This window comes from Rhinoderma darwinii, chromosome 6 (genome assembly GCF_050947455.1).
Source record: "Rhinoderma darwinii isolate aRhiDar2 chromosome 6, aRhiDar2.hap1, whole genome shotgun sequence".
Lineage (NCBI taxonomy): Eukaryota > Metazoa > Chordata > Amphibia > Anura > Rhinodermatidae > Rhinoderma > Rhinoderma darwinii.
In genome coordinates this window covers 53,606,341-53,632,583 of record NC_134692.1, presented here as the reverse complement: position 1 = coordinate 53,632,583, position 26,243 = coordinate 53,606,341, and the positions used below count along the sequence as shown (strand labels likewise).

At 40.6% G+C, this 26,243-nt stretch overlaps 1 protein-coding gene across 1 annotated transcript in view; it reads left to right on the top strand.

Annotated features, from left to right (window-relative positions):
- The window catches only part of ALS2 (alsin Rho guanine nucleotide exchange factor ALS2), a 61,688-nt gene that overhangs the window by 17,027 nt on the left and 18,418 nt on the right, over positions 1-26,243 (top strand). The window contains exons 9-21 of the mRNA XM_075829737.1: positions 2,690-2,866; positions 3,479-3,650; positions 6,014-6,194; positions 6,758-6,823; positions 11,039-11,201; positions 12,341-12,472; positions 18,746-18,874; positions 20,159-20,229; positions 21,475-21,541; positions 22,237-22,436; positions 23,156-23,221; positions 23,446-23,544; positions 23,641-23,805. Of these exons, the coding sequence (XP_075685852.1) occupies positions 2,690-2,866; positions 3,479-3,650; positions 6,014-6,194; positions 6,758-6,823; positions 11,039-11,201; positions 12,341-12,472; positions 18,746-18,874; positions 20,159-20,229; positions 21,475-21,541; positions 22,237-22,436; positions 23,156-23,221; positions 23,446-23,544; positions 23,641-23,805 (1,688 nt within the window). The remainder of the gene's footprint in view (positions 1-2,689; positions 2,867-3,478; positions 3,651-6,013; positions 6,195-6,757; positions 6,824-11,038; positions 11,202-12,340; positions 12,473-18,745; positions 18,875-20,158; positions 20,230-21,474; positions 21,542-22,236; positions 22,437-23,155; positions 23,222-23,445; positions 23,545-23,640; positions 23,806-26,243) is intronic.

Below are 26,243 nucleotides of genomic sequence, written 5' to 3'. Positions count from 1 at the left end.
CAGTTCCATGACGTCTAACGTTGGGAATACAAGGATAAGACCGGTTGGATTTTAGCATTAGTGATGATGGTTGTCAGTCAACAGCTATCGCGCGTCTATGATCAGCTTTACTCTGGTCAGTTCCAGCTGTTGCTTTGGAATCTACAATAAATACAAAATCATTTCTGTTATAACTGAAATCTATAGTTTGTCATGTTCATTTCAGAAACTTTTCCTTCTGGAGATTTGAGAGCCCGGAAATGGTAACGACGACCATTTAGAAGCATCAGTTAAAACTTCATGAAACTTGATGTGGGTCGTAGTTGAGACATTGATTGATACTAATCTCAATGTGTAGCTCCAATTTGTAAATATACTTTAAAGGAAATGTGAAGATTTTAGCCCACCAAACTTCTGATAGAGCTACATAGGTGCTGTGGAGTCCAGTTTAGTATTGAAGGCTAAGTACACACGTTTGGATTTTTGGTCATCTCTTACTCCGCGGAAAAGACCTAAATGGGAGACAACGGTAGTGTGAATTTAGCCTAAATTGCCTATTTTTTATTTTTTTATAGTGCACTGAAAAAAAGAGCGTTTTTAATAGCTCATGTGCTGTATAGAAATTAGCAGGCAAGTGTTCGCTTAGCGTCCTGGAAACCCTGATGTGTCCTGACTCTTCTGTTGTAAAGCCACCCTGACCCTTCCCCTCTGCTGTTAAATGACGTCTACAATGTAGGGCGTTTAGATGCTGCTCCTTCTTAGCCAAGTGTATCAACAGCACAGGACAGGGTTAGGTCAGTTTTACAGCAGAAAAGTCAGTTTCAGGAATGCCTGCTAATTTGTATGTAACGCGTGAGGTATTTCAACTTGATTTTCTCTTTTTGTCAGTTCACTATGATCGGTGAGTTAGATACGTTTAAACTAGGCTCTACATGACCGATGTACAGTGCTACGAAAAATGATTGGCCCCTCACCTGATTTCTTGTATTTTTGCGTATTTATCAGACCGGAATGTTTCAGATCATAAAACTACTTTTAATATTCGACAAAGATGGGGAAAAATGCTGTTCGGCCCTATGTGAAAAAGTAATTGCCACATAGCTACTAAATCAACCAGTTAACCAAATTCAATTAACAATTGGGTTTAATTTCAGTAGCCACACCCACCCAGGTATATTTACTTCCAGACCTGTTGAATCTAAACCTCACTTAAATAGAACCTGTCTGGCAATATGAAGCCGGGTAGAAGGTCTTAAAAAGCAGCACATGATGCCACGTTCTAGAGATTCAAATACAGATGCCAAACGAAGTCCCTGAATATCTACCAGTCTGGAAAGGGTTACAAAGCCATTGCTAAGACTGTGGGATTACAGTGTACCACAGTGAGCCATTATCCACTAATGGAGAAATCATGGAACAGTGGTGAACCTTCCCAGGAGTGGCTGGCATACCAAAATTTCACTAAGACCACATCAATGACTCATCCAGGAGGTCACAAAAGAATCCAGACGAACATCTAAAGAACTGCAGGCCTCGCTTTCCTCAGTTAAGGTCAATGTACACCATTCCACAATAGGAAAGTCACTGGGCAAAAATGACATCCATGGGAGAGTTGCCAGATGCAAACCACTGACCAAAAAGAACACAAAGGCTCGTCTCGCATTTGCCAAAAAACATCTAGATGACCCCCAGAAGAATATTTTGTGGACTGATGAGTCAAAGGTGGAATTATTTGGAAGACAAGGGTCTTGTTACATCTGGAGTAAAGCTAATACCACATTCCACCATAAGAACATATTACCAACAGTGAAACATGGCGGTGGTAGAGTGATAGTCTGCGGCTGCTTTGCTTCTGCAGGACCTGATGACTTGTGATAATTGATAGAGAGCAGGATTCATGGTTCCATCAGAAAATCCTGAAGAATGTCTGCCCATCAGTACTTGACCTAAACCTTAAGTGCAGTTCAGTTATGCAGCAGGACAATAACCCGTAGCACACACGCAAGTCCACCTCTGAATGGCTCAATGGTAACAAAATTAAGGTTTTAGAGTGACCAAGTCAAAGTCCTGAGTTGAATCCCATTGAGCTGCTGTGGCAAGACCTTAAATGGGGAGCAGTTCATCCTCGAAAACCAAATTGAAACAATTCTGCAAATAACAGGCAAAAATGCATCCGCAGCGATGTAAAAGACTCAGCGTAAGTTATCGCAAACATTTGGTTGCAGTTGTTGCTGCCAAGGGTGGCACAACCAGTTATTAGATTTAGGGGGCAATTCACTTTCACATGGGTGATATGTTTTGAAAAAATCTCAACGATGGGAACGCTGAATTAAAAGCTATATTTTGTGTTGTCTTTATTGAAATTAGTAGGATGATCTGAAACATTTACATGTGACAAATTAGCAAAAATAGAGGAAAATGGGTGAGAGGACGATACATTTTCACAGAACTGTAGCCCGGTCAGCAGTTTGGTGGACTCAAATCCGCTGACATATAATAAATTCTGTGGCTTCCTCCTCCACTACAGTCTACGGTCTGCACTTTAAGGCAGACTGTATGTGGATAATGGGCTGACTTACTACTTGCGGTGCAAAAATCTGTGATGAATCCAGCACCAGAAAAGAGCCTTGTTTTAATATTTAGGTATATTGTTTTGTCTTTTGTTGAATTCTTAACCAATGTAATTGTGTTTCTTGTTTGTTTGCAATAGGTTTGTGAAGATGGCACTGTGTGGAGTGTAGCTGCTGGGCAGGATTATTCTCTCTTTTTAGCACATGGAAAGAATGAGTACCAGCCTGTTGTATATTACAGTGGGTTTGGAACAACTGATATTACCAGTGTTGTAGAACCAGCGCAGGCGCCAATTCAGCTGACCGAGTGTGCCCAGGTAAGCACATACATTAAGAAGACTTTTGAGTACTGTTGTCATGAACCTATCACAGGTATGGAAACGAGGAATGCTAGATGGCACAACTTATTAAATATAGGGGTGCAGTCTAGTCCCCTGTATATACACTATGTAAAAAGAAAACAACTGAAACATAGGCACTAAAACATGCCTCTCCAAATTAAAACTATACAATTTTATTATTACAAGAACACTAAAGAGAAAACAGAATATAAGATCCAAAAGTTAACCCCTTTATATGGGTACAATCAAAAACCCTGCAGAATGGACAAAAAGCACCATGAACAACCCCCTAGAGTAAATGTGAATGCTAAATACAACGATGATGAGTAAATACGAAGCAGTCCATGGAAACAAAATCCCTTGTTCGCTATATATGTAGTTTTAATACAGCAAATACAAAAAAAAGAAAAGTAATAAGGATGAATAGATGCTAGATTTTATAAATATATTTTTAGTTTTTCATGTCATGATATACACACAGTGCACACATTGCTGAATTTTTGTATATCTTTATTATAGAACACTGTATTCAATTGTATTCATTTATTTACATTCTTTACCGTTCAGAATTTGTTTCTTTTATTTTAGCTGGGGTACATCTGTAGTATTTCTGCTGGATCCAATAACTGCTTGGCACTTGTAGACCAAAACATGATGGGTTATATTGAGAACCTTCATGAGCTGGCTTCCACTGAGAGGAGCTTCTATTGCCACCTGAGTGATGTGAAGTCCCAAATACTTCGGCCTCTTTTAGGATTAGGTAAGTGCTTTATCATGGTGATTATATTCCACTTACTGTTAATGCACATTTATTTTGGTCTAGAATAACAATATTGCAGTATTTATAAAGCATAAAACTACAAAAATCAGCTATGGAAGACTTTGTCTAGTTATAGGTAGTTGCATTTATTTAATGAATAGTAACTAAATAATTTGTTTTAACTGCCAGCTTACTAGATTATACTTTAATAAAAAGTACAACATAATTGGAAAAAGGGTTTGTATATAAAAACGATATGGGTTAATAACTTTATAAAATAGGGTAGAACGGTAATGAGTTGTAATAGATACATATGGGTATGATTTATTTTTTTTGTGCAGTGTGCGCTGTTCACACTTTGTGTTTTGGTTTTTACACCCTTCTGCAGTAACCACAACAAAAACCCTACATACCCGTTTAAATTTAAAGGTATCTGTAACAAAATGGATCATAATTACTGTTCACATGACACCAGTGTGAACAGAGCCTTATTCAGTGATACACATTTTTTTTCTTAAATACTCTCCTCAAGATTGAAATTGCAATGCCAAGAAGGTCAAGCCATAAGGTTATTTAAATAGAGGAAGTAGCAGGTGCCGCTAAGGCTGTGTTCACATCGACTGTTTCCGTTGGGTTAACCCCTCAGCGCAAAGGCAAATGGAAACCTCATCTTCCGTTTCCCTCACCATTGAACTCAATGGTGACGAAAACCTAGCTAATGGTTTCCGTCTGTCACCTTTGTGACAGGGTTCCGTCAAGAACAACGGTGACAGATGGAAACCATTAGCTAGGTTGCCATCACCATTGAGTTCAATGGTGAGGGAAACGGAAGCTGAGGTTTCAGTTTGCCTTTCCATGAGTGGTTAACGCGACGGAAACCTCAGACGGAACCCCTCAACGGAAGGGCAACGGTGATGTGAACAGGCCCTTTAGATCTCCAATGCTCCAGATTGAAAGCAAGGTTTTTTTTTTAGCCACATGAAACCTCAAAAATCAAGTGGTGTGGGATGATTGTGCTATGCCTCCTGTTAGACGACGTGGCAGGTATTCGCGCTTGTCACAAACTGAGAGGGACAGAATCCTTGAACTGAGAGGCTTTGGTTTATCACTTCGGCAGATCCCTACGACACAAGCCATCAGAAGGTGTTTGCATGACATTGGGCTACGAGCCAGACGTCCAGATACAGGAGTTTTATTGACCACACGTCACCGCTTTCAAAAGGCTAACCTGGTGCACAGGAAGACTGCAATGGAGTCCTCAGCGATGAGTTCTGCTTTTGTCTCGGACACCATAAAAGCCGGAAATTGGTCTAGAGACCACATGGGCAATGGCATGAAGAGGCCTTCACAAGGGATCGTCACTCCGGTCACACTCCCGGGATTATGGTGTGGGGTGGCATAATATACGGTAGCGGGACCCCTCTAGTCTTCATTTTGGGTACCCTAACCGCTCGGCGTTACATTGAATTGGTCGTGGAACCAATGGTACAACCATTTCTCCAAAGAGTCCCAGAAGCCGTTTTTTTAACAGGACAACGCCAGGCTGCATGTTGCTCACGCTACTGTGAGCAGCCTGCGTGGCCTAAACGTGCTCCTGTCTCCCATCGAGTGCATCTGGGACATCATTTGTCGGCAATCGCAAAAGGAGCTGCCAGCAGCCAATCGTGCTTATTTTTGTGCCCACGTGCATTCAGCGTGGCATAACATTCCTCAGACTATGATTATTAACCTCATTGATAGCATGCCAAGGCGTGTAAGTGCGTGTATTTCTCCACGTGACGCTCATGATTAAATTAAGAGGTTTGGAATATTTTCTTTCCATTTTATTTATAATTTGCATATCATTAAAATTTCTATCGATCCTGTGATTTTCCATAATTCCAAAACTTTTCCTTCTTGGTGTTGCAATTTTAAAGTTGAGGAGTGTATAACAACAAGCATAGCTCAAAACACAGCGTTGTAAACGTTGCACAAACAGCAGAAGTCCACACGCTTTTTCAGTGTCCAAATGGGCATTGTGTCCAAAAAACAAAAAATGTGGTTACTTTAGCTGAAATAACTAAGAAAGTTCACCTTTTTCTATATTAAATAAATATGAAGAAGCAAATCTATGTTGTCCATAATTAAAATACACATCTAAGAATTCACCGATAAGGCTTCGTTCACATCTGCGTCAGGGCTCTGTTCTGGCGTTCCGTTTTGATGGAAAGCTCTGACGGAACGCCCGAATGCAGCCCTGACGCAGATGTGAACGAAGCCTACTTTTTTCTTTCTTCTGTGATGTGATGCATTTTTTTGTTCATGTTGTTTTCTGTGGTGAAAACCAAGATTATTTTTTCAAATGGTATCTTTTCTTGTTTAAGATAACCTGGGCTCTATAACCACGGTTCAGCTTCTGCAGGATATGGCCACAATGTTTTGTAAACTCTGCTACCTGATTGGCCAGCATGGAACTTCACTCAGCAATTTCCTCCGTGGAGCCAAGGATGCACGAAGTCTTTCTATTTTGGAACATTCAAATATCTTCTTGGATAGTTATACAGAGTCAGTGTCGTTTTGTTTTAGAATTCTTGAATAGTGCAGTATGTGAATGCATATCTTACTGTGGCAGGAATACCCCTTTAAAAAGGACCTGTTCACTCCCCTGGCATGTCTGTTTTAGTCTGTAAAACTTGCATTCCCATAAAATAACTATTCTGGATCATATTTTCTTAGAACTCTGTTTTGCCGTTCCTCCGTTGTGCCTCCTAAAAAATATATAAACAAATTGACAAGTGGGTGTTACCATTCCCCTGGTTAATGGGGCGTGTCCCTACAGTCATCTAATCTGCTAATCAGTGCTGACCGTTCTGGACTGTGTAAGGGCACACCTGATTAATGTTAATGGTAAGGCCCAGTTGTCAATTTATTCATACATTTCCACAAGGAGTAATGAAGGAACAACTCAAAACCGAGTTCTATGAAAAGATGCTCCAGCATTGTTCTTTAATGGGGAATACAAATATTTACTGGAACAGACATGTCAGAAGAAAGTTACCGTATGTTCGCTTTATAAATAATGAGTACTTTTGGTTTTCATTGTTTTTTTTGTTATTTGCCTGTTACAGATATTGTTCTTCTATGTCCAACTTCCTGGTTATGGGAGGATTCTCACTTCTCTCAAAATCAGCAATGTAAGTATTGTGGTTATAGTTCATCACATTGACTTATATTATGATCATTTTGGCATCTCCGAAAAATATCAGGATACAAATGATTCATCTGTCAACTAGCTGACATAATTAAAATATGGGTTTATCAATATCGATAGCTAAGAAATTTGAATAAAATTTGAGTGATTTTGACCACTTTGAAGAGACCCCTTTAAATCTTATCTCCGTATATATGCAGTTAAAGGGGTTGTCCACTTTCTGACAACGGGTGTTGGACCCCCACAGATCATGTACTGATGACCTATCTGGTGGATAGGTCATCAGTTGTCAGAAGGTGGAAAACCCCTTCAAATGTCGTCTATTGCTCTCTCTAATCCTCCATTTCATAACCGAGAAGAGAATTTAGTGAAATGTCTGCCCTTATCACTTGTTTCTCAAATATAGACCAATGCAACATGCGCATGAAGTTGTTTTTTTTTTTCTATACTGCAAAACCTACTGATGGGTTTAATGGAAACCCCAGTAAGTCCCCAAAAATTTATTATTTATTAGGGAATCTAGAAGTCTCAATATAATATAGTTCTATGCTCTTTTTAATGGTTTTTTTTGGGTGTTTGTGCATGAACATAACAAAATAATACCTGCTCAAGTATCTTTTTCTTATGCTGGACACCGCTTGTGGATAGTAGCAGCAGGTTTATAATCAGGACAGGTGATACATGAATAAGTATTTTGTTTTACATTTTCTAGAAAATCAAAAATAATCCTGGGAAGCCCCTTTACGAGTGCAGAAACCCTTAAGTATGGGGTATTTAGCGTTGCTTTTAGCTTAGCAATATACTCACCTTAGGAATTCTACCTCTGCCTCTTGGGTTACCCAGCACTTCAGATGTTTATATTGATATCTGGCTTTGTAGGTTAACCCCTTAATAACCACCGATGAGCCTTTTCACAGCGGTCATTAGTGGGCTTTATTCTGACGCAATAGCCGTTTCACGGCGCTGCATCAGAATAGAGTAAACAGAGCAGGGAGCCGATAAATCTCACTGCACTCAGCTGCTAGAGGTAGCTGAGGGCGTCCCTGCTCGAACGTGTGAGATCGATATTCGTATCGATCTCACCTGTTTAACCCCTCAGATGTGGTGCTCAATAGCGTGCACCGCATCAGAGTGGTTTTGGAGAGAGGGAGGTATAGCTCCCTCTTATCCCATTGACACCCGGCGATAAGATCGCCATGTGTCTGTGTCTCCGATGGCAGCCGGGGACCTAATAAAGGCCCCCAGGTCTGCCCGTAGTAAATGCCTGCTAGGTCATGCCGGAGGGATGTCCTAGCAGATGCCTGTCTGTTTTAAACGGACAGGCGGTAATACACTGCAATACAAAAGTATTGCAGTGTATTATAAAAACGATCGGATGATCGCATATTAAAGTCCCCTAGTGGGACTAGTAAAAAAAAAAAAGTTGAATAAAGTTAATTTAAAAAAATTTTTTAAAAAGTAAAAATGAAAAACCCACCTTTTCCCCTTAGAAAATACTTTACTATTAAAAAAAACACAATAAAGCAAAAAAGTTACACATATTTGGTATCGCCGCGACCATAAGGACCCCGACTATAAAGCGGTTACATTATTTAAACCGCACGTGGAACGTCGTAAAAAATAAAATAAACAATGGAAATATTGCTGTTTTCTGTTAATCCTGACTTTAAAAAAATTTGATAAAAAGTGATCAAAAAGTCACATCTACTCCAAAATGGAACCAATAAAAACTACAAGTCGTCCCGCAAAAAAAAAGCCCTCACACAACCGCATCGGTGGAACAATAAAAAAAGTTATGTCTCTTCAAATATGGAGACACAAAAACAAATAACTTTGAAAAAAAAAGTGTTTTTACTGTGTAAGTAGTAAAACATACAAAATCTATACAAATTTGGTATCTTTGCAATCGTAGCAACCCGTTGAATAAAGTTATTTATACCACACGGTAAACTACGTAGATTTAGGACGCAAAAAAATAGTGCCGAAATTTCAGGTTTTCTGCTATTTCCCCCCCCCCCAAAAAAAGTTTATAAAAGTTAATGAATAAATTATATGTACCCCAAAATGGTGCTATTAAAAAGTACAACTTGTCCCGCAAAAAACAAGTCCTTATACAGATATGTCGACGCAAAAATAAAAAGTTATAGCTCGTCGAATGTGACGATGGAAAAACTTAAAAAATGGCTTGGTCAGTAGGGCCCGGAATGCAAGCAGGAGGAAGGGGTTAAGACGTCACATGACTGCTACAACTTGTCAACATGTACAGATGTTAACTCGTGGGGCATTAAGTGGGGATAGCCTCTTCGAAGAGTTACGAAGTTTGTAATATTCCATAGACAACTCAAAGTTTACTGGGTGCTTTCCTTTCATTTTGTGTAAATACATTTTAATTATATTTTCATTTAAAAGGAATGTCATGTATATAGATTTATTAAAAAGATGTAGGTATAGATGACAAATGTATATTTTTCTCTTTTTTTGTTTTATTTGATTGTAAAATCTTCCCTGGGGTAGCCATACTGGAGACACACACACTTTCTTCCTTTATGTCCTACATAGACAGAACAGCAGGAAGTGTGCGCTTTATGGCAGCAAATGAATGGGAGTCAATGTCATAGATTTTTACAGTCTCCAGGAAGCAATGGAGTAGAGTCCCTCCCGCAGAGACCAGGGGAAATGCCTATAGAGCCCTACCGTATCTAGACTTCATTAATATATTAGATCTGTCATTAACTTGTCCACCACCCAAAGATAAAGCTGACAAGTGAGCTACATAAAATATCAGCTTTTTGTGACTGCTCCTGTGGCCAGTATAAAAACTGAAATATTTTTAATGTAAGATTTTTTTTTTATGTGGGTATTTACTGATTTTGGCTTAAAAAAACAACAGGTTTTGCACGTCTAGGCTAAGGGACTTGTCTAAGGAAGCCACTACACATGCGCTAGTTGAGGTCATGGGTCCAGCGACTCATAGGGTGACTTTCGGTCCTTTATAGAGCGGTTAACGATAATTTACTACCAATCAGATCCAGACTTATGTTTCAAACATGGAAGATGGACTCCGGATCCTGATCTAGGGGAAACTATACTAGAGGGTTGGGAAACTATACGGAAGGTCATATTGAGACTGAGGGATACATACTTTAAGTTAATGCACTCGGCTATATATGGCTTTGATATCTTGCCTTCTTCATCATTCCCAGATCGTATAACTGCCTGCCCCAAGTGTGATGCCCCGTTAACGAATCTATGGCATGGGGTATGGGGTTGTGTTCATACTAAACCGTATTGGATGATGGTTCGAACATACACACTCGATCATTGGAAGACAAGTCTTTCCATATCTCCTCAATCACTGCTGTTTCACCAGGCTCGGCCACCAGTGGAGGATGGTGGTGATCAGGGTAGGGGACCTCCTCCTCCCCTGGTACAGTTTTATTAGTGGCCCTACGTTGTCTTCTATCTAAATGGTTAGACAACGACATACAGAGTATTGACATGATAGTGACTGTTGAAAGTACTACTAGGTTTGGAACGTATAGAAGTGGAAAGACTGAAAGAATCAGGTGCCGAGAAACTATTTACTAAAGGGAAAATCTTTGAGTCACGTTTTACAGCCATTGAGATAATTGTCACACCATTTTGGCACACCGCTCGGTACCATAGGGAACTTCTGAATGGCACCCTTGGGGGGCCGCAAATCATGTCTTCGAGTGTTGTTTTGAATCATTCACTCTTATTGCCTATCTGTGCTGTTATTTGTCATTGCCGGAGTCGTGTTCTGGGAGAGGGATTGTTTTTTCGCTCTAATAGAAAAGGTTATATGCCATGTATTTTTCTGTACTGTACGGTGTATCTTCTGTGTTGCTCTACTATAAGCATGTTATTTGTGATCTTTTTTTTTTTTTTTGTTAAAACATGTGAAAATTTTCTCTCATTATGTTTAAAAAAAACAAAATAAAATGTTAGTAGATTGGCACCACCCACTAGCAGAGAGTCAACTGAGAATTAGAGCGAGAACTCGCATAGGGGAAAACTACTAAACAAAATACAGAATCCAAGTCCATATAATGGTCAAAAAGTGTTTATTCTTCATATACTTACATGTGACGGCTTATTCTGAAAAGTCACCAGAAAAGTTACTTACGCTTTTAGATAATTGTAATTTTCTGACGATACGTTCTTATCTTGATTTTAGGGACTTCTTCAGTAAGAATCTTGGCCTAGTTCAGAGTCTCTGCCATGGGACAGATGAGGGTGCCTCTATTCCTGAAACACTCAGTTCCCTCTTCTTTTCACCCATGACCAGACTTCATGAGTATGCCAGACTATTACTGAAACTCGCTATGTGCTTTGAAGTGGTAAGTTATTGCATTGCAGTAATGTAGTTAGAAACTTTATTGATGCTTTTTCTGTGGTCAGTGGCCATTATGTCTGGGTATTATTTGTCTTCTTTCCCTTTTTATTGATTTGTAATAATTTTCTCGTTCACTATGTTTAGCTGATCCTTGTATTTCTTTTTTTCACCATACTGTCTGCTGAAGTATAAAGAGTACACGTTTTAAGCCTATGTAGATACGTCACCATCAGATATTTATTATATAACTGAATGCTCCAGTTCACACTGACTATTGTGATACGATATTATTATAGGATACTCCGCTTTGTTCATTACAGATTGTTTTTCTGTATTGGAAAATACTTGTCTGTTTCTTAACTACCATAGACTATAATGAAGAGTGCCTGCACATGATCAGCCTGTACTGTCTGGTATTCTCTTTCCCAGTGCCAGGGGAGCACAGTGCCCCCATTGTCTTTATAAATGTTGTGGGTCCCTTGATCATACCCCGCTGCTCAATCATTTATGATGTCTTATAATTCTCGGTTGGAAAAGTCCACCTGTGCATACAAAAAAACAATCTCTGTACCAAAGGGACAGAGCTGAGAACCCCATTACGGCCATTCCTTGCTTCTATTCTTGGATAAGTTGGGTGTTAACCAGTATTAATGCCATTACACCTCCCACAGGGGTGGTTGCCCTACTTTCCCATTTTCCTGAACTGGAAATTTGAGCGCACTCGCTCAACGGTTTCCGTATCTCCCATAAAACACAATGGCGAGTAACAACTTCGCCTGGAACAGAGACAAAGACACCCCTATTTTCATAATCCCCCACCAATCTGAAAGCAAGCGAACACCCTTCAAAAGCTAGTTTATGTACACCCTGTAACATTGCCAGTTTATGTATCATTCAGATGGGATACAGTGATTTTAAGCATGATCACTTCATCCCAGGACCAAAATGATTTTTATTTAAACCCCCTCAAATCCGCACGTTATATAAAAAGGAAACCTTTTCCAAAACGGGCAGTTTGGATGGGACTCTTGGTCTTTTTCAGCGGTCACTATTCAGTTTTTCTTTTATTAACTTGCTAGTGAGTTGTGTGGCACTTTATTGATAGCGCATCATTATGAAACCTGTCACTGTTGTGTATGTTAGTCCTCACCAGAGTACAAAAAGCTGCAAGACTCAAGCACTAGCTATGATGCTTTGGCCCTAACTTTGAGCAGAAAGAAGAAGGAGGCTGAGTACACTCTGGGATTCTGGAAGACCTTCCCAGGGAAAATGACGGTATGTCTGCAACCTCTCTAAGGACTGTTATCGCTGACGTGTCTATCGCATCCTATATATATATATATATATATATATATATACACACACACACACACTACCGTTCAAAAGTTTGGGGTCACTTAAAAACTGTGCTTTTCTTTCAAAAATAAGGAATTTTCTTTCAATGAAGATAACATTAAATTAATCAGAAATACACTCTATACATTGTTAATGTGCTAAATGACTATTCTAGCTGCAAACGTCTGGTTTTTAATGCAATATCTACATAGGTGTATATTTCCAGCAACCATCACTCCAGTGTTCTAATGGTACATTGTGTTTGCTAACTGTGTTAGACGGCTAATGGATGATAATAAAACACTTGAAAACCCTTGTGCAATTATGTTAGCACCGCTGTAAACCGTTTTGCTGTTTAGAGGAGCTATAAAACTGACCTTCCTTTGAGCTAGTTGAGACTCTGGAGCATTACATTTGTGGGTTCGATTTAAACTCTCAAAATGGCTAGAAAAAGAGAGCTTTCATGTGAAACTCGACAGTCTATTCTTGTTCTTAGAAATGTAGGCTATTCCATGAGAGAAATTGCCAAGAAACTGAAGATTTCCTACAACGGTGTGTACTACTCCCTTCAGAGGACAGCACAAACAGGCTCTAACCAGAGTAGAAAGAGAAGTGGGAGGCCCCGCTGCACAACTGAGCAACAAGACAAGTACATTAGAGTCCCTAGTTTGAGAAATAGACGCCTCACAGGTCCTCAACTGGCAGCTTCATTAAATAGTACCCGCAAAACGCCAGTGTCAACGTCTACAGTGAAGAGGCGACTCCGGGATGCTGGCCTTCAGGGCAGAGTGGCAAAGAAAAAGCCATATCTGAGACTGGCTAATAAAAGGAAAAGATTAATATGGGCAAAAGCACATAGACATTGGACAGACGAATCGAAGTTTGAGGTGTTTGGATCACACAGAAGAACATTTGTGAGACACAGAACAACTGAAAAGATTCTGGAAGAGTGCCTGACGCCATCTGTCAAGCATGGTGGAGGTAATGTGATGGTCTGGGGTTGCTTTAGTGCTGGTAAAGTGGGAGATTTGTACAAGATAAAAGGGATTTTGAATAAGGAAGGCTATCACTCCATTTTGCAACGCCATGCCATACCCTGTGGACAGCGCTTGATTGGAGCCAATTTCATCCTACAACAGGACAATGACCCAAAGCACACCTCCAAATTATGCAAGAACTATTTAGGGAAGAAGCAGGCAGCTGGTATTCTATCGGTAATGGAGTGGCGAGCGCAGTCACCAGATCTCAACCCCATAGAGCTGTTGTGGGAGCAGCTTGACCGTATGGTACGCAAGAAGTACCCATCAAGCCAATCCAACTTGTGGGAGGGGCTTCTGGAAGTATGGGGTGACATTTCTCCCGATTACCTCAGCAAATTAACAGCTAGAATGCCAAAGGTCTGCAATGCTGTAATTGCTGCAAAGGAGCAGTCTTTGACGAAAGCAAAGTTTGAAGGAGAAAATTATTTCAAATAAAAATCATTATTTCTAACCTTGTCAATGTCTTGACTATATTTTCTAGTCATTTCGCAACTCATTTGATAAATATAAGTGTGAGTTTTCATGGAAAACACAAAATTGTCTGGGTGACCCCAAACTTTTGAACGGTAGTGTGTGTGTGTGTGTATATATGTATATATGTGTATATATATATATCTCTAGATCTCTTGCCATGCATTATTGTTCATATAGCCACATACTTTGTCAGGAGGCGGCACACCTGAGGAGTAAGGGCTTTGACCACCCTCGGGAAAAGATGTTGGTTGGGCATTTAAGGGTTAAATTAGAACATACATACTTATTAATACTGGTGTACTGCGGTGTGGAATAGTAGGCTAGCTAAACTGCATTCCTCAACATAGAGAACAGAAAGTGTACATGGCAACTATAGTAGATCGGTTGCGTTTTGGAGTACCTTGAGTCATGCCCCTTTTAACACACACACACACACACCACCAACTGTGTCAGAGTGGGATAATTGCTTTAATAAATGGCGTAATTTAAAGTATTGCTTTAATAAATTCCCCCGTTTTGTTCTAGTTAAAGTTAAGCTAAAATATAGGTTACATATTTGATTTATTAACTGAAATCAGACACGTATACAGGTTAGTTTTTTTTTAAAATTTTATCTGTTTTTTATGTTTGTTTCATTTCATTTTCTGTACATTTATTATGGGGTAGCCATGAGCTTGCCTGAGGTGCTCCTCTGCTCTATGAACAGCAGTTTAGTGATCTGCTTTACAGCAGCAGCATGGCTGTATCAAAATAGTAGCCTGTTGATGTCTCATTGGCTCTTATGGGAGAGTTTTGCGTGCATGCTATGTGACCTGTGATTAACTGTGCAGGGAGGGGGAGGAGCGGTAGCAATCACTTATTGTCAATGGTGTGATTCTGTGTTATCTGCCTCCAGCTTTATAATGGCTCTCGTGACAGCTATTCCTCCCAACTGCATGCTCAACTCGAAATAGCGTGTACATGTTTTTTGTGTGGGGAGAGGGAAATAAGCTGGTGCTAGACTCCTACATGAAACAAAGGATCAGGAATATTCAGATCTAACATGCCCGATCCTTCTCTTCCCTGACATCTGCCTTTGGGGAAAGTCCAGACACCACTGTACAAATTCACCATCGTACAAATTATCTAGTTGGCCGGTCCTCCAGAAATCGTCAGGTTTGTCCACTGTCATTTTATGTGTATGGGCACCTTAAGCTTTCATTCCAATACTGCCCGTGATGATAGATCAGGAAGTGTTAGCCCATTGTAAGGCGCAGTGGTCAGTGTGAAAATTGCAATATTTCAGAGTTATTTTCTATTATAGATAATGACATAGAAAATGTGATAACACTACCCCCAAAATAAAAAGTTTAACATATAACAACTTGATTTTAAAAAACTTGTATCTAGCCCTTTTGATCTTTTATTTTTTAAGCCAGATCTTTGCAAGATAATAGAATAAGCTGAGATAATCAGTTTGTAGACTCATTTGATAAAAAATTAGTTGCCTGCTTTGTTAGATATTACACAGCTTCCCTAAAAAATGTTACTTGTATTTAGTCCTGTGTCTATTTGGACTATTAGATAAACTTTTCATAGCAGACTGTCTTATCGCCTGGATGCAGAGGCTTAGGTCAGGTAAGAATTGGATTACAATAGCAGGGAAAGATATTAGGAAGAAAGGCCCCATGCAGATGACACTAGTTTTCATCCGTAATTATGGATCTATTTCTATGGGTCACTGACGCCTTTCCGTATATTTACGAATGTGTCAGTGTCGTAGAAATGATACACAAATTATAGAACATGTTCTATGGTCCGTAATTACTGAACGGACTCCCCATAGAAGTCTATGGGCACTTCCGTAATTGCAGGCGGCAATGGATGTGTATCCGTAGCTGTCTGTAAATAGGGAACTGTTGCTATGCGGGGCCAGGGGATTACTGAAGATTCTTCCCTGTTCTTTTTTGGTTTTTTTTGCGCATTCGACAAATACAAATGAACTGCGGATGCACTACGGACCGCATTTGCAGACAGCGTAGCGTATATTCGGATGACTTGTGCATGACTATGGAATCGTATTTGCGGACCGTAAAAAAAATAAAAATACGGTCGTGTGCATGAGGCCTAAAAAAAGGTGTGGCCTCCTTCTGTGCTCCTTTTCTTATGCATCCATGGCAGCTCTACTGTAATAGGGTCAGTGAGGTTCATTCGGCTCGGATTTCCAAATTTCTCTTGTGCTGTCCCTTAATCTCTGACAACTTCCATTTGCTCTGCCAGAGCACTACTGCTTCACTGAGCTTGGAAGGAACATAAACATATGTGCTTGTGTTCCCACTAAGCCTTTGTAGATAGTAAGGGGCCGTTTACATATGTCTGTTGCCCCTGTCTGTTTCCCTCCGGCGTGTTGCAGAAAAGCCAGAGGGAGACTGATGCTAGAAAGGATCCTATAGCTTTCTATGGGATCTGTTCTGGGACATGGCACATACGGTAAGTTGTGCTGCCGGATCTGTGCAGGATCTAAATACGTTACCTGCAGCGTTTGTGTCCGGCTCCCTGGGAGGTCCGGCGCCGCAACCTATTTAATGTATTGTTTACAAGTTAAACACCGAGTGCACCCGGCGTGAGAATCCACGGCCAGAGCATTGCCGGGGAGTAGGGGTGGAATTTAGTGCCAACCATGCCCCTGCTGTAGATGGCGCCACCTCCTCAGTATATAGTCCTCCCCCCCCCCCCCTGTAGATAGCGTCAGTTTAGCTCCCTCTAGGAGCGAAATCCTCAGCCAGAGCGTTGCCGACGCTGTGTTCGGGCATTCCGCTACTAAAGGGAGCACCTGACGTCACGGTCTATATATGGACAATGAACTCGGGGGCTCCTCCAGGTGTGGCAGTGTGTCGCGCTATCTGCAGGGAGGGGTGTGGGTGGCGCTATCTACAGGGCTCACTGCGGCGTTGTCTACAGGGGGTGTGGCATTTTCTACACATGAAATTCATCAGTTTTTAAAACTGACCGTAAATAACTGATGGAAATCAGGTCAAAATCGGCCGTCAAAAACGGAAACGCGGAACGGATGCAAAACGGGTGTCTAAAACTGATCGAGGCGGCCAATTTTAATGGCCCAACACCCGGACCCTGTTTGAATAAAAACGGCAATCCCATGGTGGTGTGGGCTGGGTAGCTGTAAAGGGCTAGTGTTTGGCATCTTTTCAGGTCCATACGGCTGCTTCGAAGATCTGAGGTAAGTGGATAGCAGCTGCCTTCAGGGCTCTCCCTCTCGGCGCTGGCCTTGGCGCTGCACTAAATATTACAGTGTGTGTCAGACTTCAGTGTAGCGCCGAGGCTGGAGCACAGAAGGAGAGCCCTGACGTGGTACACAACAAGTAATCATGTATCCAATCTATCACAAGCTATGCATCACTCTGATAATCGGCACATTTTCACACCCTAGACTACCTTTTTGGTCGACCATTGTGGCAAAAACTGATGTTAAAAATGGATAATAAAAACTGATGACAACTGATGGTTCTGCAGTAAAAATTGTGAAAAAGCCTAATGACAACTGATACATTTTTGTAATCGCTTGAGAGGCATAAAAAACTGATGCTGATGCAACTGATATATGTAAACACACCCTAAGCATGCAGTTGGATACCTGGGCGCTGTATAGTGTCCAAATAATTAGCCATGTAGTAGCCAGATAAGGCTTCTTTAACACTACCGTTCATATACGTTTACCTCTCTTTCGTCAGAGGAAGAGATGTCCGAAAGATTAAATGGAAAGCAACATTTTCGTTAGAATTACCATTGATTTCAACGGTAATTCTTTTGTTTCAGTTTGTCTCCGTTCGTTAGGTTTCCCTTTTTTTTTTTCCACGGAAACAAAAGTTCTGCAGACTGCACTTTTGCGTCCGTCAAAAAGAAACAAATGGAAACCTACCGAACGGAGATTTTTTTGTTTGTTACTGTAAGTTTTGCTACACTAAATTACATTACAGTCCTAGAAAGCAAATAAACATAGCAAGATCTGTGCAGACACTGTACCGGTGAGGATTGATGGAAGTGTTGCAATATATTTACAATGTTACTCAAATTTAGTAGATCAATTCTATATGTAAAACTATTGTAATATATTTAAATTTAATAAAAGGGCATGGCTAGAATCTCAGTACACATGGCAAATGTCAGTTTCTCAGGTCCACAAGTCTACTATCTGCGCTTCGGTGCAAAGGTTCACAAAATTCTACCAAATTTATGCCATGGTTTCCTCTGTCAGCCTGGCTCGTTATGGATACTCCATGGTACTGTGTCCCTTAATGACATCAACGAGAAAATTGGATTTTTGTATTCACTGTAAAATCTTTCTAGTTGAATTCACTGGGGGACACAGATGCCGCCCTCAATGATTTTCCTGGGTCCAGGATACTTGTTCTGGTTGTTTTTTCGTTTTCCTCCCAGGACCTGGATGTGGTGTTGCTGTTCTCCTACTGCTTCCACCTGGGAAGAGCCAACTCTATTCTCTTACCGAGCGTCAGCCTCCTAGTGGCATGGAGCTATACCCATGGTTAGGTGCCTGTCACTAGGGGTGCCAATAATATCTACCATCGTTTAATTAAATTGTTATTGTCGTATAGTATAGAAACTTGTATACGTTATACTATTAAGTCACTTTTTCTTTATTTGCTTTGAAAAGTTTGTTTCTTTAATTATTTTTATTCTGCAGGATTCTTTAAGGAAACCAGAAAGACGTCTGATATGTGAAAGCAGCAATCGCGGCCTGTGTTTGCAGAATGCTGGGCGCTTTTCTGTCAACTGGTTTATTCTTTTCAATGATGCCCTGGTCCATGCCCAGGTGAGATTTCTTTTTTTGAGCAGATGTTGTTAAGACCAACGTTGCTTGTAACTGCATCATTATGCACCACCGTCACTGCAGTACCAACATGTATAACAAATTTGTTGGGCTTTGTTCACATCTGCGCTCAAATTTTGTATCCTTTTCTGTCATCACAACAGAATAACGAACGTAACGTAAGCCCAGGATCTATCAAGTGACCTACACCAACGGCACCTGACGGAACCCATTGACTTTAAATGGGTTTCTGTAATTCTTTCAGACAAAACAGAGCGGCATTGCTGCACTATTTTGTCCGGGAAATAAGACAATCTGCAACACCGGTTTCAAAGGAGCCTCTGACGCAGATGTTAACTTTGCCTTAAAGAGTACCTTTCACTAGCCCATGCATGTGCAGCTGAGAGCACCATGGTATAGGCACTGCTGCGCAGACCCTGGGGCATTTTAAAGTACGTGTCTAGCCTCCTTTTTGTTTTTGAGCTATCCGGGCCGTTCTATTTGGCGCCCAATATGTAAATTACCCCCAGTACTGTCAATGGGATGTTTCTTTTCTTGGAAAGGGCAGGGGGGTGCATGATACTTAGCACTCTGACACTGCCCAATCAGCTACAGACAGCGTCCGAACGGCTTGTGCTATGTGATCTCTCTCTCGTGAGATCACACAGTCTTCTCATCACTGTCTGACGAGCTGGAGAAGAGAGCGTGTGCACGCAAAGACAAGGCTGTATGATCTCGCGAGAGATCACACAGCGCAAGCCGCTCTGACACTGTCCGTAGCTGATTGGACAGTGTCTGACAAGAGCTGGAGAGCGTGTGCACGCACAGCTCCGACACCGCCACAGAAGAGAAGAAGAATGTGAATGATTTCTCTTCTGTTCCGTGGCGGTGGAGCTATGCGTGTGCGTACACACTCTCCTCCTCTCTCCAGCTCTTATCAGACAGTGATGACCAGACTGTGTGACAATATAGTGGGTAATTTACATATCACGCACCAAATATAACGGCACCGATATCTCAAAAATGGAGGAGGCTAGACAAGTAGTGCCCCAGGGTCTGTGCAGCAGTGTAACATGGTGCTCTCAGCTGCACATGTATGGCCTAGTGAAAGGTTCTCTAAGACCTACAAAATTTCAGGGCCAAATAATTATTGATTTGGAGTCTAAAATATTCCCTAATTACAATAGGAAATCACAGTTCTATTTTTAAAAAACTGCACATACTGCATACTAACCGTAGTCCGTATCTTTTTTTTTTTACTCAATGTTATATCCACTCTTTCCACAGTTCTCTACACATCATATTTTTCCGCTGTCTACACTGTGGGCTGAGCCTGTATCTGAAGAAGTTGCTGGAATGTGGGTATTGTTGCAAAAATCTATTTTTTTTGTGTTGCATAAATGAGCACGATGTCTATTTGGTTTTACTGAAGCATTGCCCTTTGGGATGTTAAATGGCAGTACTTCGATTTTGGACGTTGTCCATGTGTCTACTTAATGTTTTATTTACAGCTCTAGTAGGAAGCTGATGTTTTTATAGTTCAAGCACCATGCTGATGATTTTAGTATATCTGTCAGAAAGACACTTTAAAATGACGTTCATCACTATATTCACAATGTTAAACAAGACGCATTATTTTTTTAGGAGTCGTAACCATGATGGTAGGGACTGTAGTTATTTTGAGGCACCTTGTAGTAGGCCTCATAGAGAGGGACACTGTATGTGTTCGAGGCTGGATGGCCCAGGGTTTACTTTTGCAAGTGTTGTAAAACTTCATTGAAGATAATTAAACTGGTTACGGCTATTTTCAAACCTAATCCACTGTGTTGGAGTGAGAATTATTCCGTGACCTATCTTACCCCCAAGTCATCCCAGTAGAGTACCTGTACACTTTAAAAAAAAAAAAAAAAGTGGTGGGCATAGGCTAGTATGGGGACAGATACTAACTTCTGATATGCACTCAGTGCTGATCCTACCTATATGCTCCAATCACAGGTTTGTGGTGGGGGAACAGTTGAGGTGTGTAAGGGTATGTTCACACGTAGTCAACCAAAACGTCTGAAAATCCAGAGCTGTTTTCAAGGGAAAACAGACCCTGCTTTTCAGACGTTTTTTACCAACTCGCATTTTTACCAACTCATTTTTTTACCAACTCGTTTTTGGAGCTGTTTTCATTGGAGTCTATGAGAAAACCGCTCCAAAAACGTCTGAAAGAAGTGTCCTGCACTTCTTTTGACGAGGCTGTATTTTTACGAGTCGTCGTTTGACAGCTGTCAAACGACGACGCGTAAATAACAGGTCGTCTGCACAGTACGTCGGCAAACCCATTCAAATGAATGGGCAGATGTTTGCCGACGTATTGTAGCCATATTTTCAGACGTAAAACGAGGCATAATACGCCTCGTATACGTCTGAAATTTGGCTGTGTGAACATACCCTTAGGAATATGTCAAGGACATCTTGGCCAGGAAGTGTTATCCTGCATGCAAAAGAGCCTGTTTTGTAAAAAATTAACCCCTTTGAGTCAGTCATTGTATCCAGGTTAAGTGTCAGTGATGTGTATATAAAGGTGTATGTCTTTATATGGAATACGTTTCTTCCAGAAATGGTTTAAAGATCACAACCCCAGAAGAACAACTGACTTTGGCTGCTTTGTCTCCACAAGAAAAGGTATGAGACTTGTTGCATATTTGTTTAATTATTTTTATTAGTAGTAACATTTTTATATGTGCAAGGCTTTATCATAAATAATTGTTTTAAGCAGTTAGTATAGCTTGTATGTGAACTTGTTAAGGCCACAATATAATACTAAGTAGTGCTGGGTGATTATTAACTATCAAGGTACTTCTGTAGCCAAAATAACTAGAAAATTATTGTAGATTTAAAAAAAAAAAAAAAATACTTAAAGGGGTTGTCAAGTTTCAGCAAATTAATGTTATTTTTTTAATAATTAAAAGTTGTACAATTTTCCGATTTATACTTTCTGTATTTAATTCCTTTACCGTTTTTAAGATCTCTGCTTCTTGTTCAGTAGGAACATTCATTGTTTACTTCCAGTGGATACAATTTTGTCCTGGTCATGTGATGGACACACAGGTGCACGACTCGTTACAGTTTGTGTATTAGAGCTGTGTCTTCTAACGATCCCAGCACCTGTGTGTCCATCACATGACCATGGACAGACTATCCACTGGAAGTAAATAATGAATGTTCCTACTGAATAACAACAAGCAGAGATCTTGAAAACCTGTGAGGAATTAATACAGAAAGTATATTGAAAAATTGTATAACCTTTAATCATACAAAAAATAATTCCATGCTGAAAAAAATGCACTTCGTGAAATTATTCTGTTTTATTTCTGCAGACTAAGTGGCTTCGAGCGATCAGCCAGGCAGTGGACCAAGCACTACGGGGAGTATATGAGCCTTCACCTACTACTAGTGGAAGCATAATAAGACCGGATCCTCCTCTATCACGCAGTGCCAAATACACCTTCTACAAAGATGCACGACTGAAAGATGCCAAATATGAGGGCCGCTGGATAAGTGGAAAACCACATGGCAGGTATATCTGTGGATCTGACTGGGGGCACGTGCATGGAGTTTGTACTGTTTGTTTACCTCATCCTTGCATGGGTTTCCTCACACACTCCAAAAACTTTACTGGCAATTGACTTCCTATGAAACTGAAAACCACAGAAAAAGGGATATAATGACTTTAAAAAAATCACAGAGAAGAGGCAATACTTACTGATACAAGGGCAGACTCAATCACCAGCTCCCAGCAGGATGCAGACAAGCACAATGCTACATGGAGGACGGTTACACAGGTGCAAAATACTGAAACAACCACTCTAATACCTACTATTCATGGGGGGGGGGGGGTGCTTAGTGTAATCCTATGAAACTGGCTTCCGTGTGGCAACATAGGGAAAATACATTGTCAAGACCACTGGGTAAATAACCTTAGACCTTATAATTTAATATGCAGGTGCTGCCAATTTCAACATACTAATATCTAATTGGTGGTGTTTGCCAACAATAGGATTCCTGGAAAGCCCTGTATACTGTTGATGACTCATCCCACTTATTTGGAAAGCAGATGGTGAGGGCACAGGTCTCCTCTCCATGAACTACACGTACATCCTGTGTGTCCTTCTTTTGCCTCTCAACCTTATTGACTTGGATTTTTTACAAAGTTGTTTCATGAGTGCATGGGATTAGAGTTCAAAGGTTTCACGGGTTATTTTCACTTGTTACTGATAACTTCATTGTATTTTCTAGAGGGGTATTGAGCTGGCCAGATGGCAGAGTATACACTGGGGATTTTCGGAACGGCTTGGAGGATGGGTAAGCAATACCTTTTATTAGTACCCCTAGAAACATAGTACAGATAATTGTCTTCTATCAGTTTTAGTTGAAAATTTATGCAAAGATATCGCACTATCTTACAAAAAAAATTAGCCACTCCTTATTCCCTAACAAAAAGAATACTTAAATAACCAAGGTGGGATATTATTGGGAATGTACCAGTTACATGTTACAATCCTATTGAGTATTATATACCTTCACAGGTATGGAGAGTATATAATCCCCAGCAAAGCCTTAAAAAAGAATGACCGTTATCATGGCCATTGGAAAGATGGCAAAATGTGTGGTCAAGGTACCTTCTGGTAAGTATTTCCAGCACTCACACATTATCAAACTGATATGGTTGTTTCATTATTTATTTCAAATAGTCTTACAAAGTAATGCTCTACGTGTCACAGGTATGCAAACGGAGAAATATATGAAGGTTGCTTTCAGGATAATAACCGGCATGGGCATGGGCTTCTTCGCAGTGGCAAATTGACTTCCTTATCTCCTAGTATGTTTATCGGACAGTGGGTAATGGATAAGAAGACAGGTTATGGAGTCTTTGATGATATTACAAGGTATTTGTCCATATTCTTATTTTATGCAAACCTCTTAGTTATTCACCTTTTTCGTCATTGTTAAGTGTTTTTTATTTAACTTTTTAAGGCGATCATTATTTGGCTTTATTCTAGGCCGTCGCCTTTTCACGGCGGCCTAATAAACTACCAGCCGGGCTCCTGCTCCAACGGTAGCGATCGAAGTTTACTTCAATCGCGACTGTTTAACCACTCAAATGCCGGGGTCATCAGCGACTGCTGCATTTGAGTTGTTTACAGAGGGAAAGGGCTCCCTCTCTCACCCATCGGCGGCTCGCAAACGCCAACAGGCCTCCGATGGGGTGCCATGGCAGCCGGGGGCCTAATAAAGGCCCCGAGGTCTGCACTGGCTATATACGGATTAGGATGTGTCAGAGGCACGTCCTAGTAGATGCCTGTCAGTTTTACACTGACTGGCAATAATGCTCTGGTATATGTAGTATACCAGAGCATTATATCTACGATCTAAAGATCGCATAGTGCATTCCCCTAGTGGAACTGAAAAAAAGGGAAGGACCGGTGTAGGCACTAAAGACCAAGAGGGTAATACTTTGGTACTAGGCATTGCAGCTTCTTTGCATGGGCGGAGATGGTTTACAGAGACTAGTGGGGGACTGGCAACAGTGGGTAACGAGTGTGAAATCTTGCAAGGTTATTATATTTTGAATGTGTGAATATGGTATACCTGTGATGGGAATAGGAGAGGGGATGGCCTGGAATAGCCAGTAGCAGGTGATCACCTACTGAAAGCATTTGACAGATGGACGGCGGGGGGGAAAGGGGAGGGGGAAGTTGGGTATGGGTGTATTTGTTGCGTTGGAAATACATGCTGGGTCTCTGATGTAATAACTTTATTGCATTTAACACTGTATGATGACCTGTAATGCTGTTATTTGATTAAACTTGAACGGATTTAAAAACAAAAAAAATACGGCATCTGTATATGTAAACCTATATATTTCCAAGCTCCACTCCCCTGTCCTTTGCTACCCTTATATAGGACAGCTTCTAGTACTCTTTAGTAGACTTCCGCCGTGGTTGAATGACTGACTTACAAGTTTAGTAGTGTAATAGATTTTAGGAAGTGTCTGGGACACTTTTTAATGTAAGCTGGCCATACACATTAAATGTATGCCAGCCGTACTCGTCAATTTTGGTGGAACCGGTGGACCAGCCAATGTGTATGACAGTGTCACAACTCTCCCCGATGGCAGATGACGGGGGAGAGAAAGGTCTGGTATGTTGAATTTCAACATTCCCGATACTTTTGTTCATAGCAGATAACCCGCTGGCAGTGGCTTTCTCCCTATGAAAAACACATGCATGTGTATAGGGAAGTCGGGAGGAAAGCTGTTGGCCAAACGATTGTTCAGCCAACCGGTATCTAAAGTGTATGGCCAGCTTGGCAATTCTGTGCAAATGCCACACAATACACTTTGAAGAATTTTGACTGAAAATTAAACAAGTGTTGGGTAACAAAAGCAGAAAACTTATGTAGAAGCCTCAACAACTAAATATAATATGGCATTTTTCCTGTATTTTGTCTCTTCACTCTATTTAGGTATTGTTTATTTGATGGTGACGACGATTACCAGGTCTTGTACTGTTGCTAGGATTCCCATATATCTTTTAATATTTTACTGAACTTCAGTTTGACTTTTTATTACTCTTTTGCCTATTTTTCATTTGCCATTCCCATTCTTTATGCATATATGTCATCTAATGTCTAGAAATATTAGCTTTTTAGTCAGTTTAGATGAAATTTGCAAGGCAGCTAAGGCTCCATTCACATCTGTCGCAGATTCCATCACTCACCGCTATTTTGTCCGGCATAATGACGGTAACCCGACAGAACCTATTAAAGTCAATGCGTTCTGTCAGGCGCCGTTGGTGTTCCTATTACGGAAAAGAAGAATGTTAAAGCGAGCACAGATGTGAACAGAGCTTTAGATATGTTTTGGTATTTCTAAGTTGTGTTAGGCTTTTTTGAATATTAGTGTCTCTTTGAAGGGAAACGGGTCAGTGACACCTGTGGGAATAGTTTTGTTTGGAGCAAATCGGCAGTAATGCTGGTGTTAAGACCTAGAAGATGAAAGAATTAAAGTCTGAGTAGGATGCATAAGAGTAAAGACTGGAGAAATTAAAGACTCGGTGGTAGAAGCGTGTGCGTGCGTGTGTTTTTTGTCCGGAAATTAAAATAACAAAGAGTGGTCACTGTTTTTTGTAAGGTAGAGTACTGTACCTCATTCTACCCATTGTTGTACATTGAAAAATTCACTTAGCACTGATTGTTTATGCCAGTAATATCAAGGTTTATAGTTCAATCTGCACAACAATATCTTCAGTGCAAAAAAAATTGTGTATGTGATCGTGAGAGGACTAGACAGTCCTCAGAGTTAACCCCTTAAGAATTAACTTTT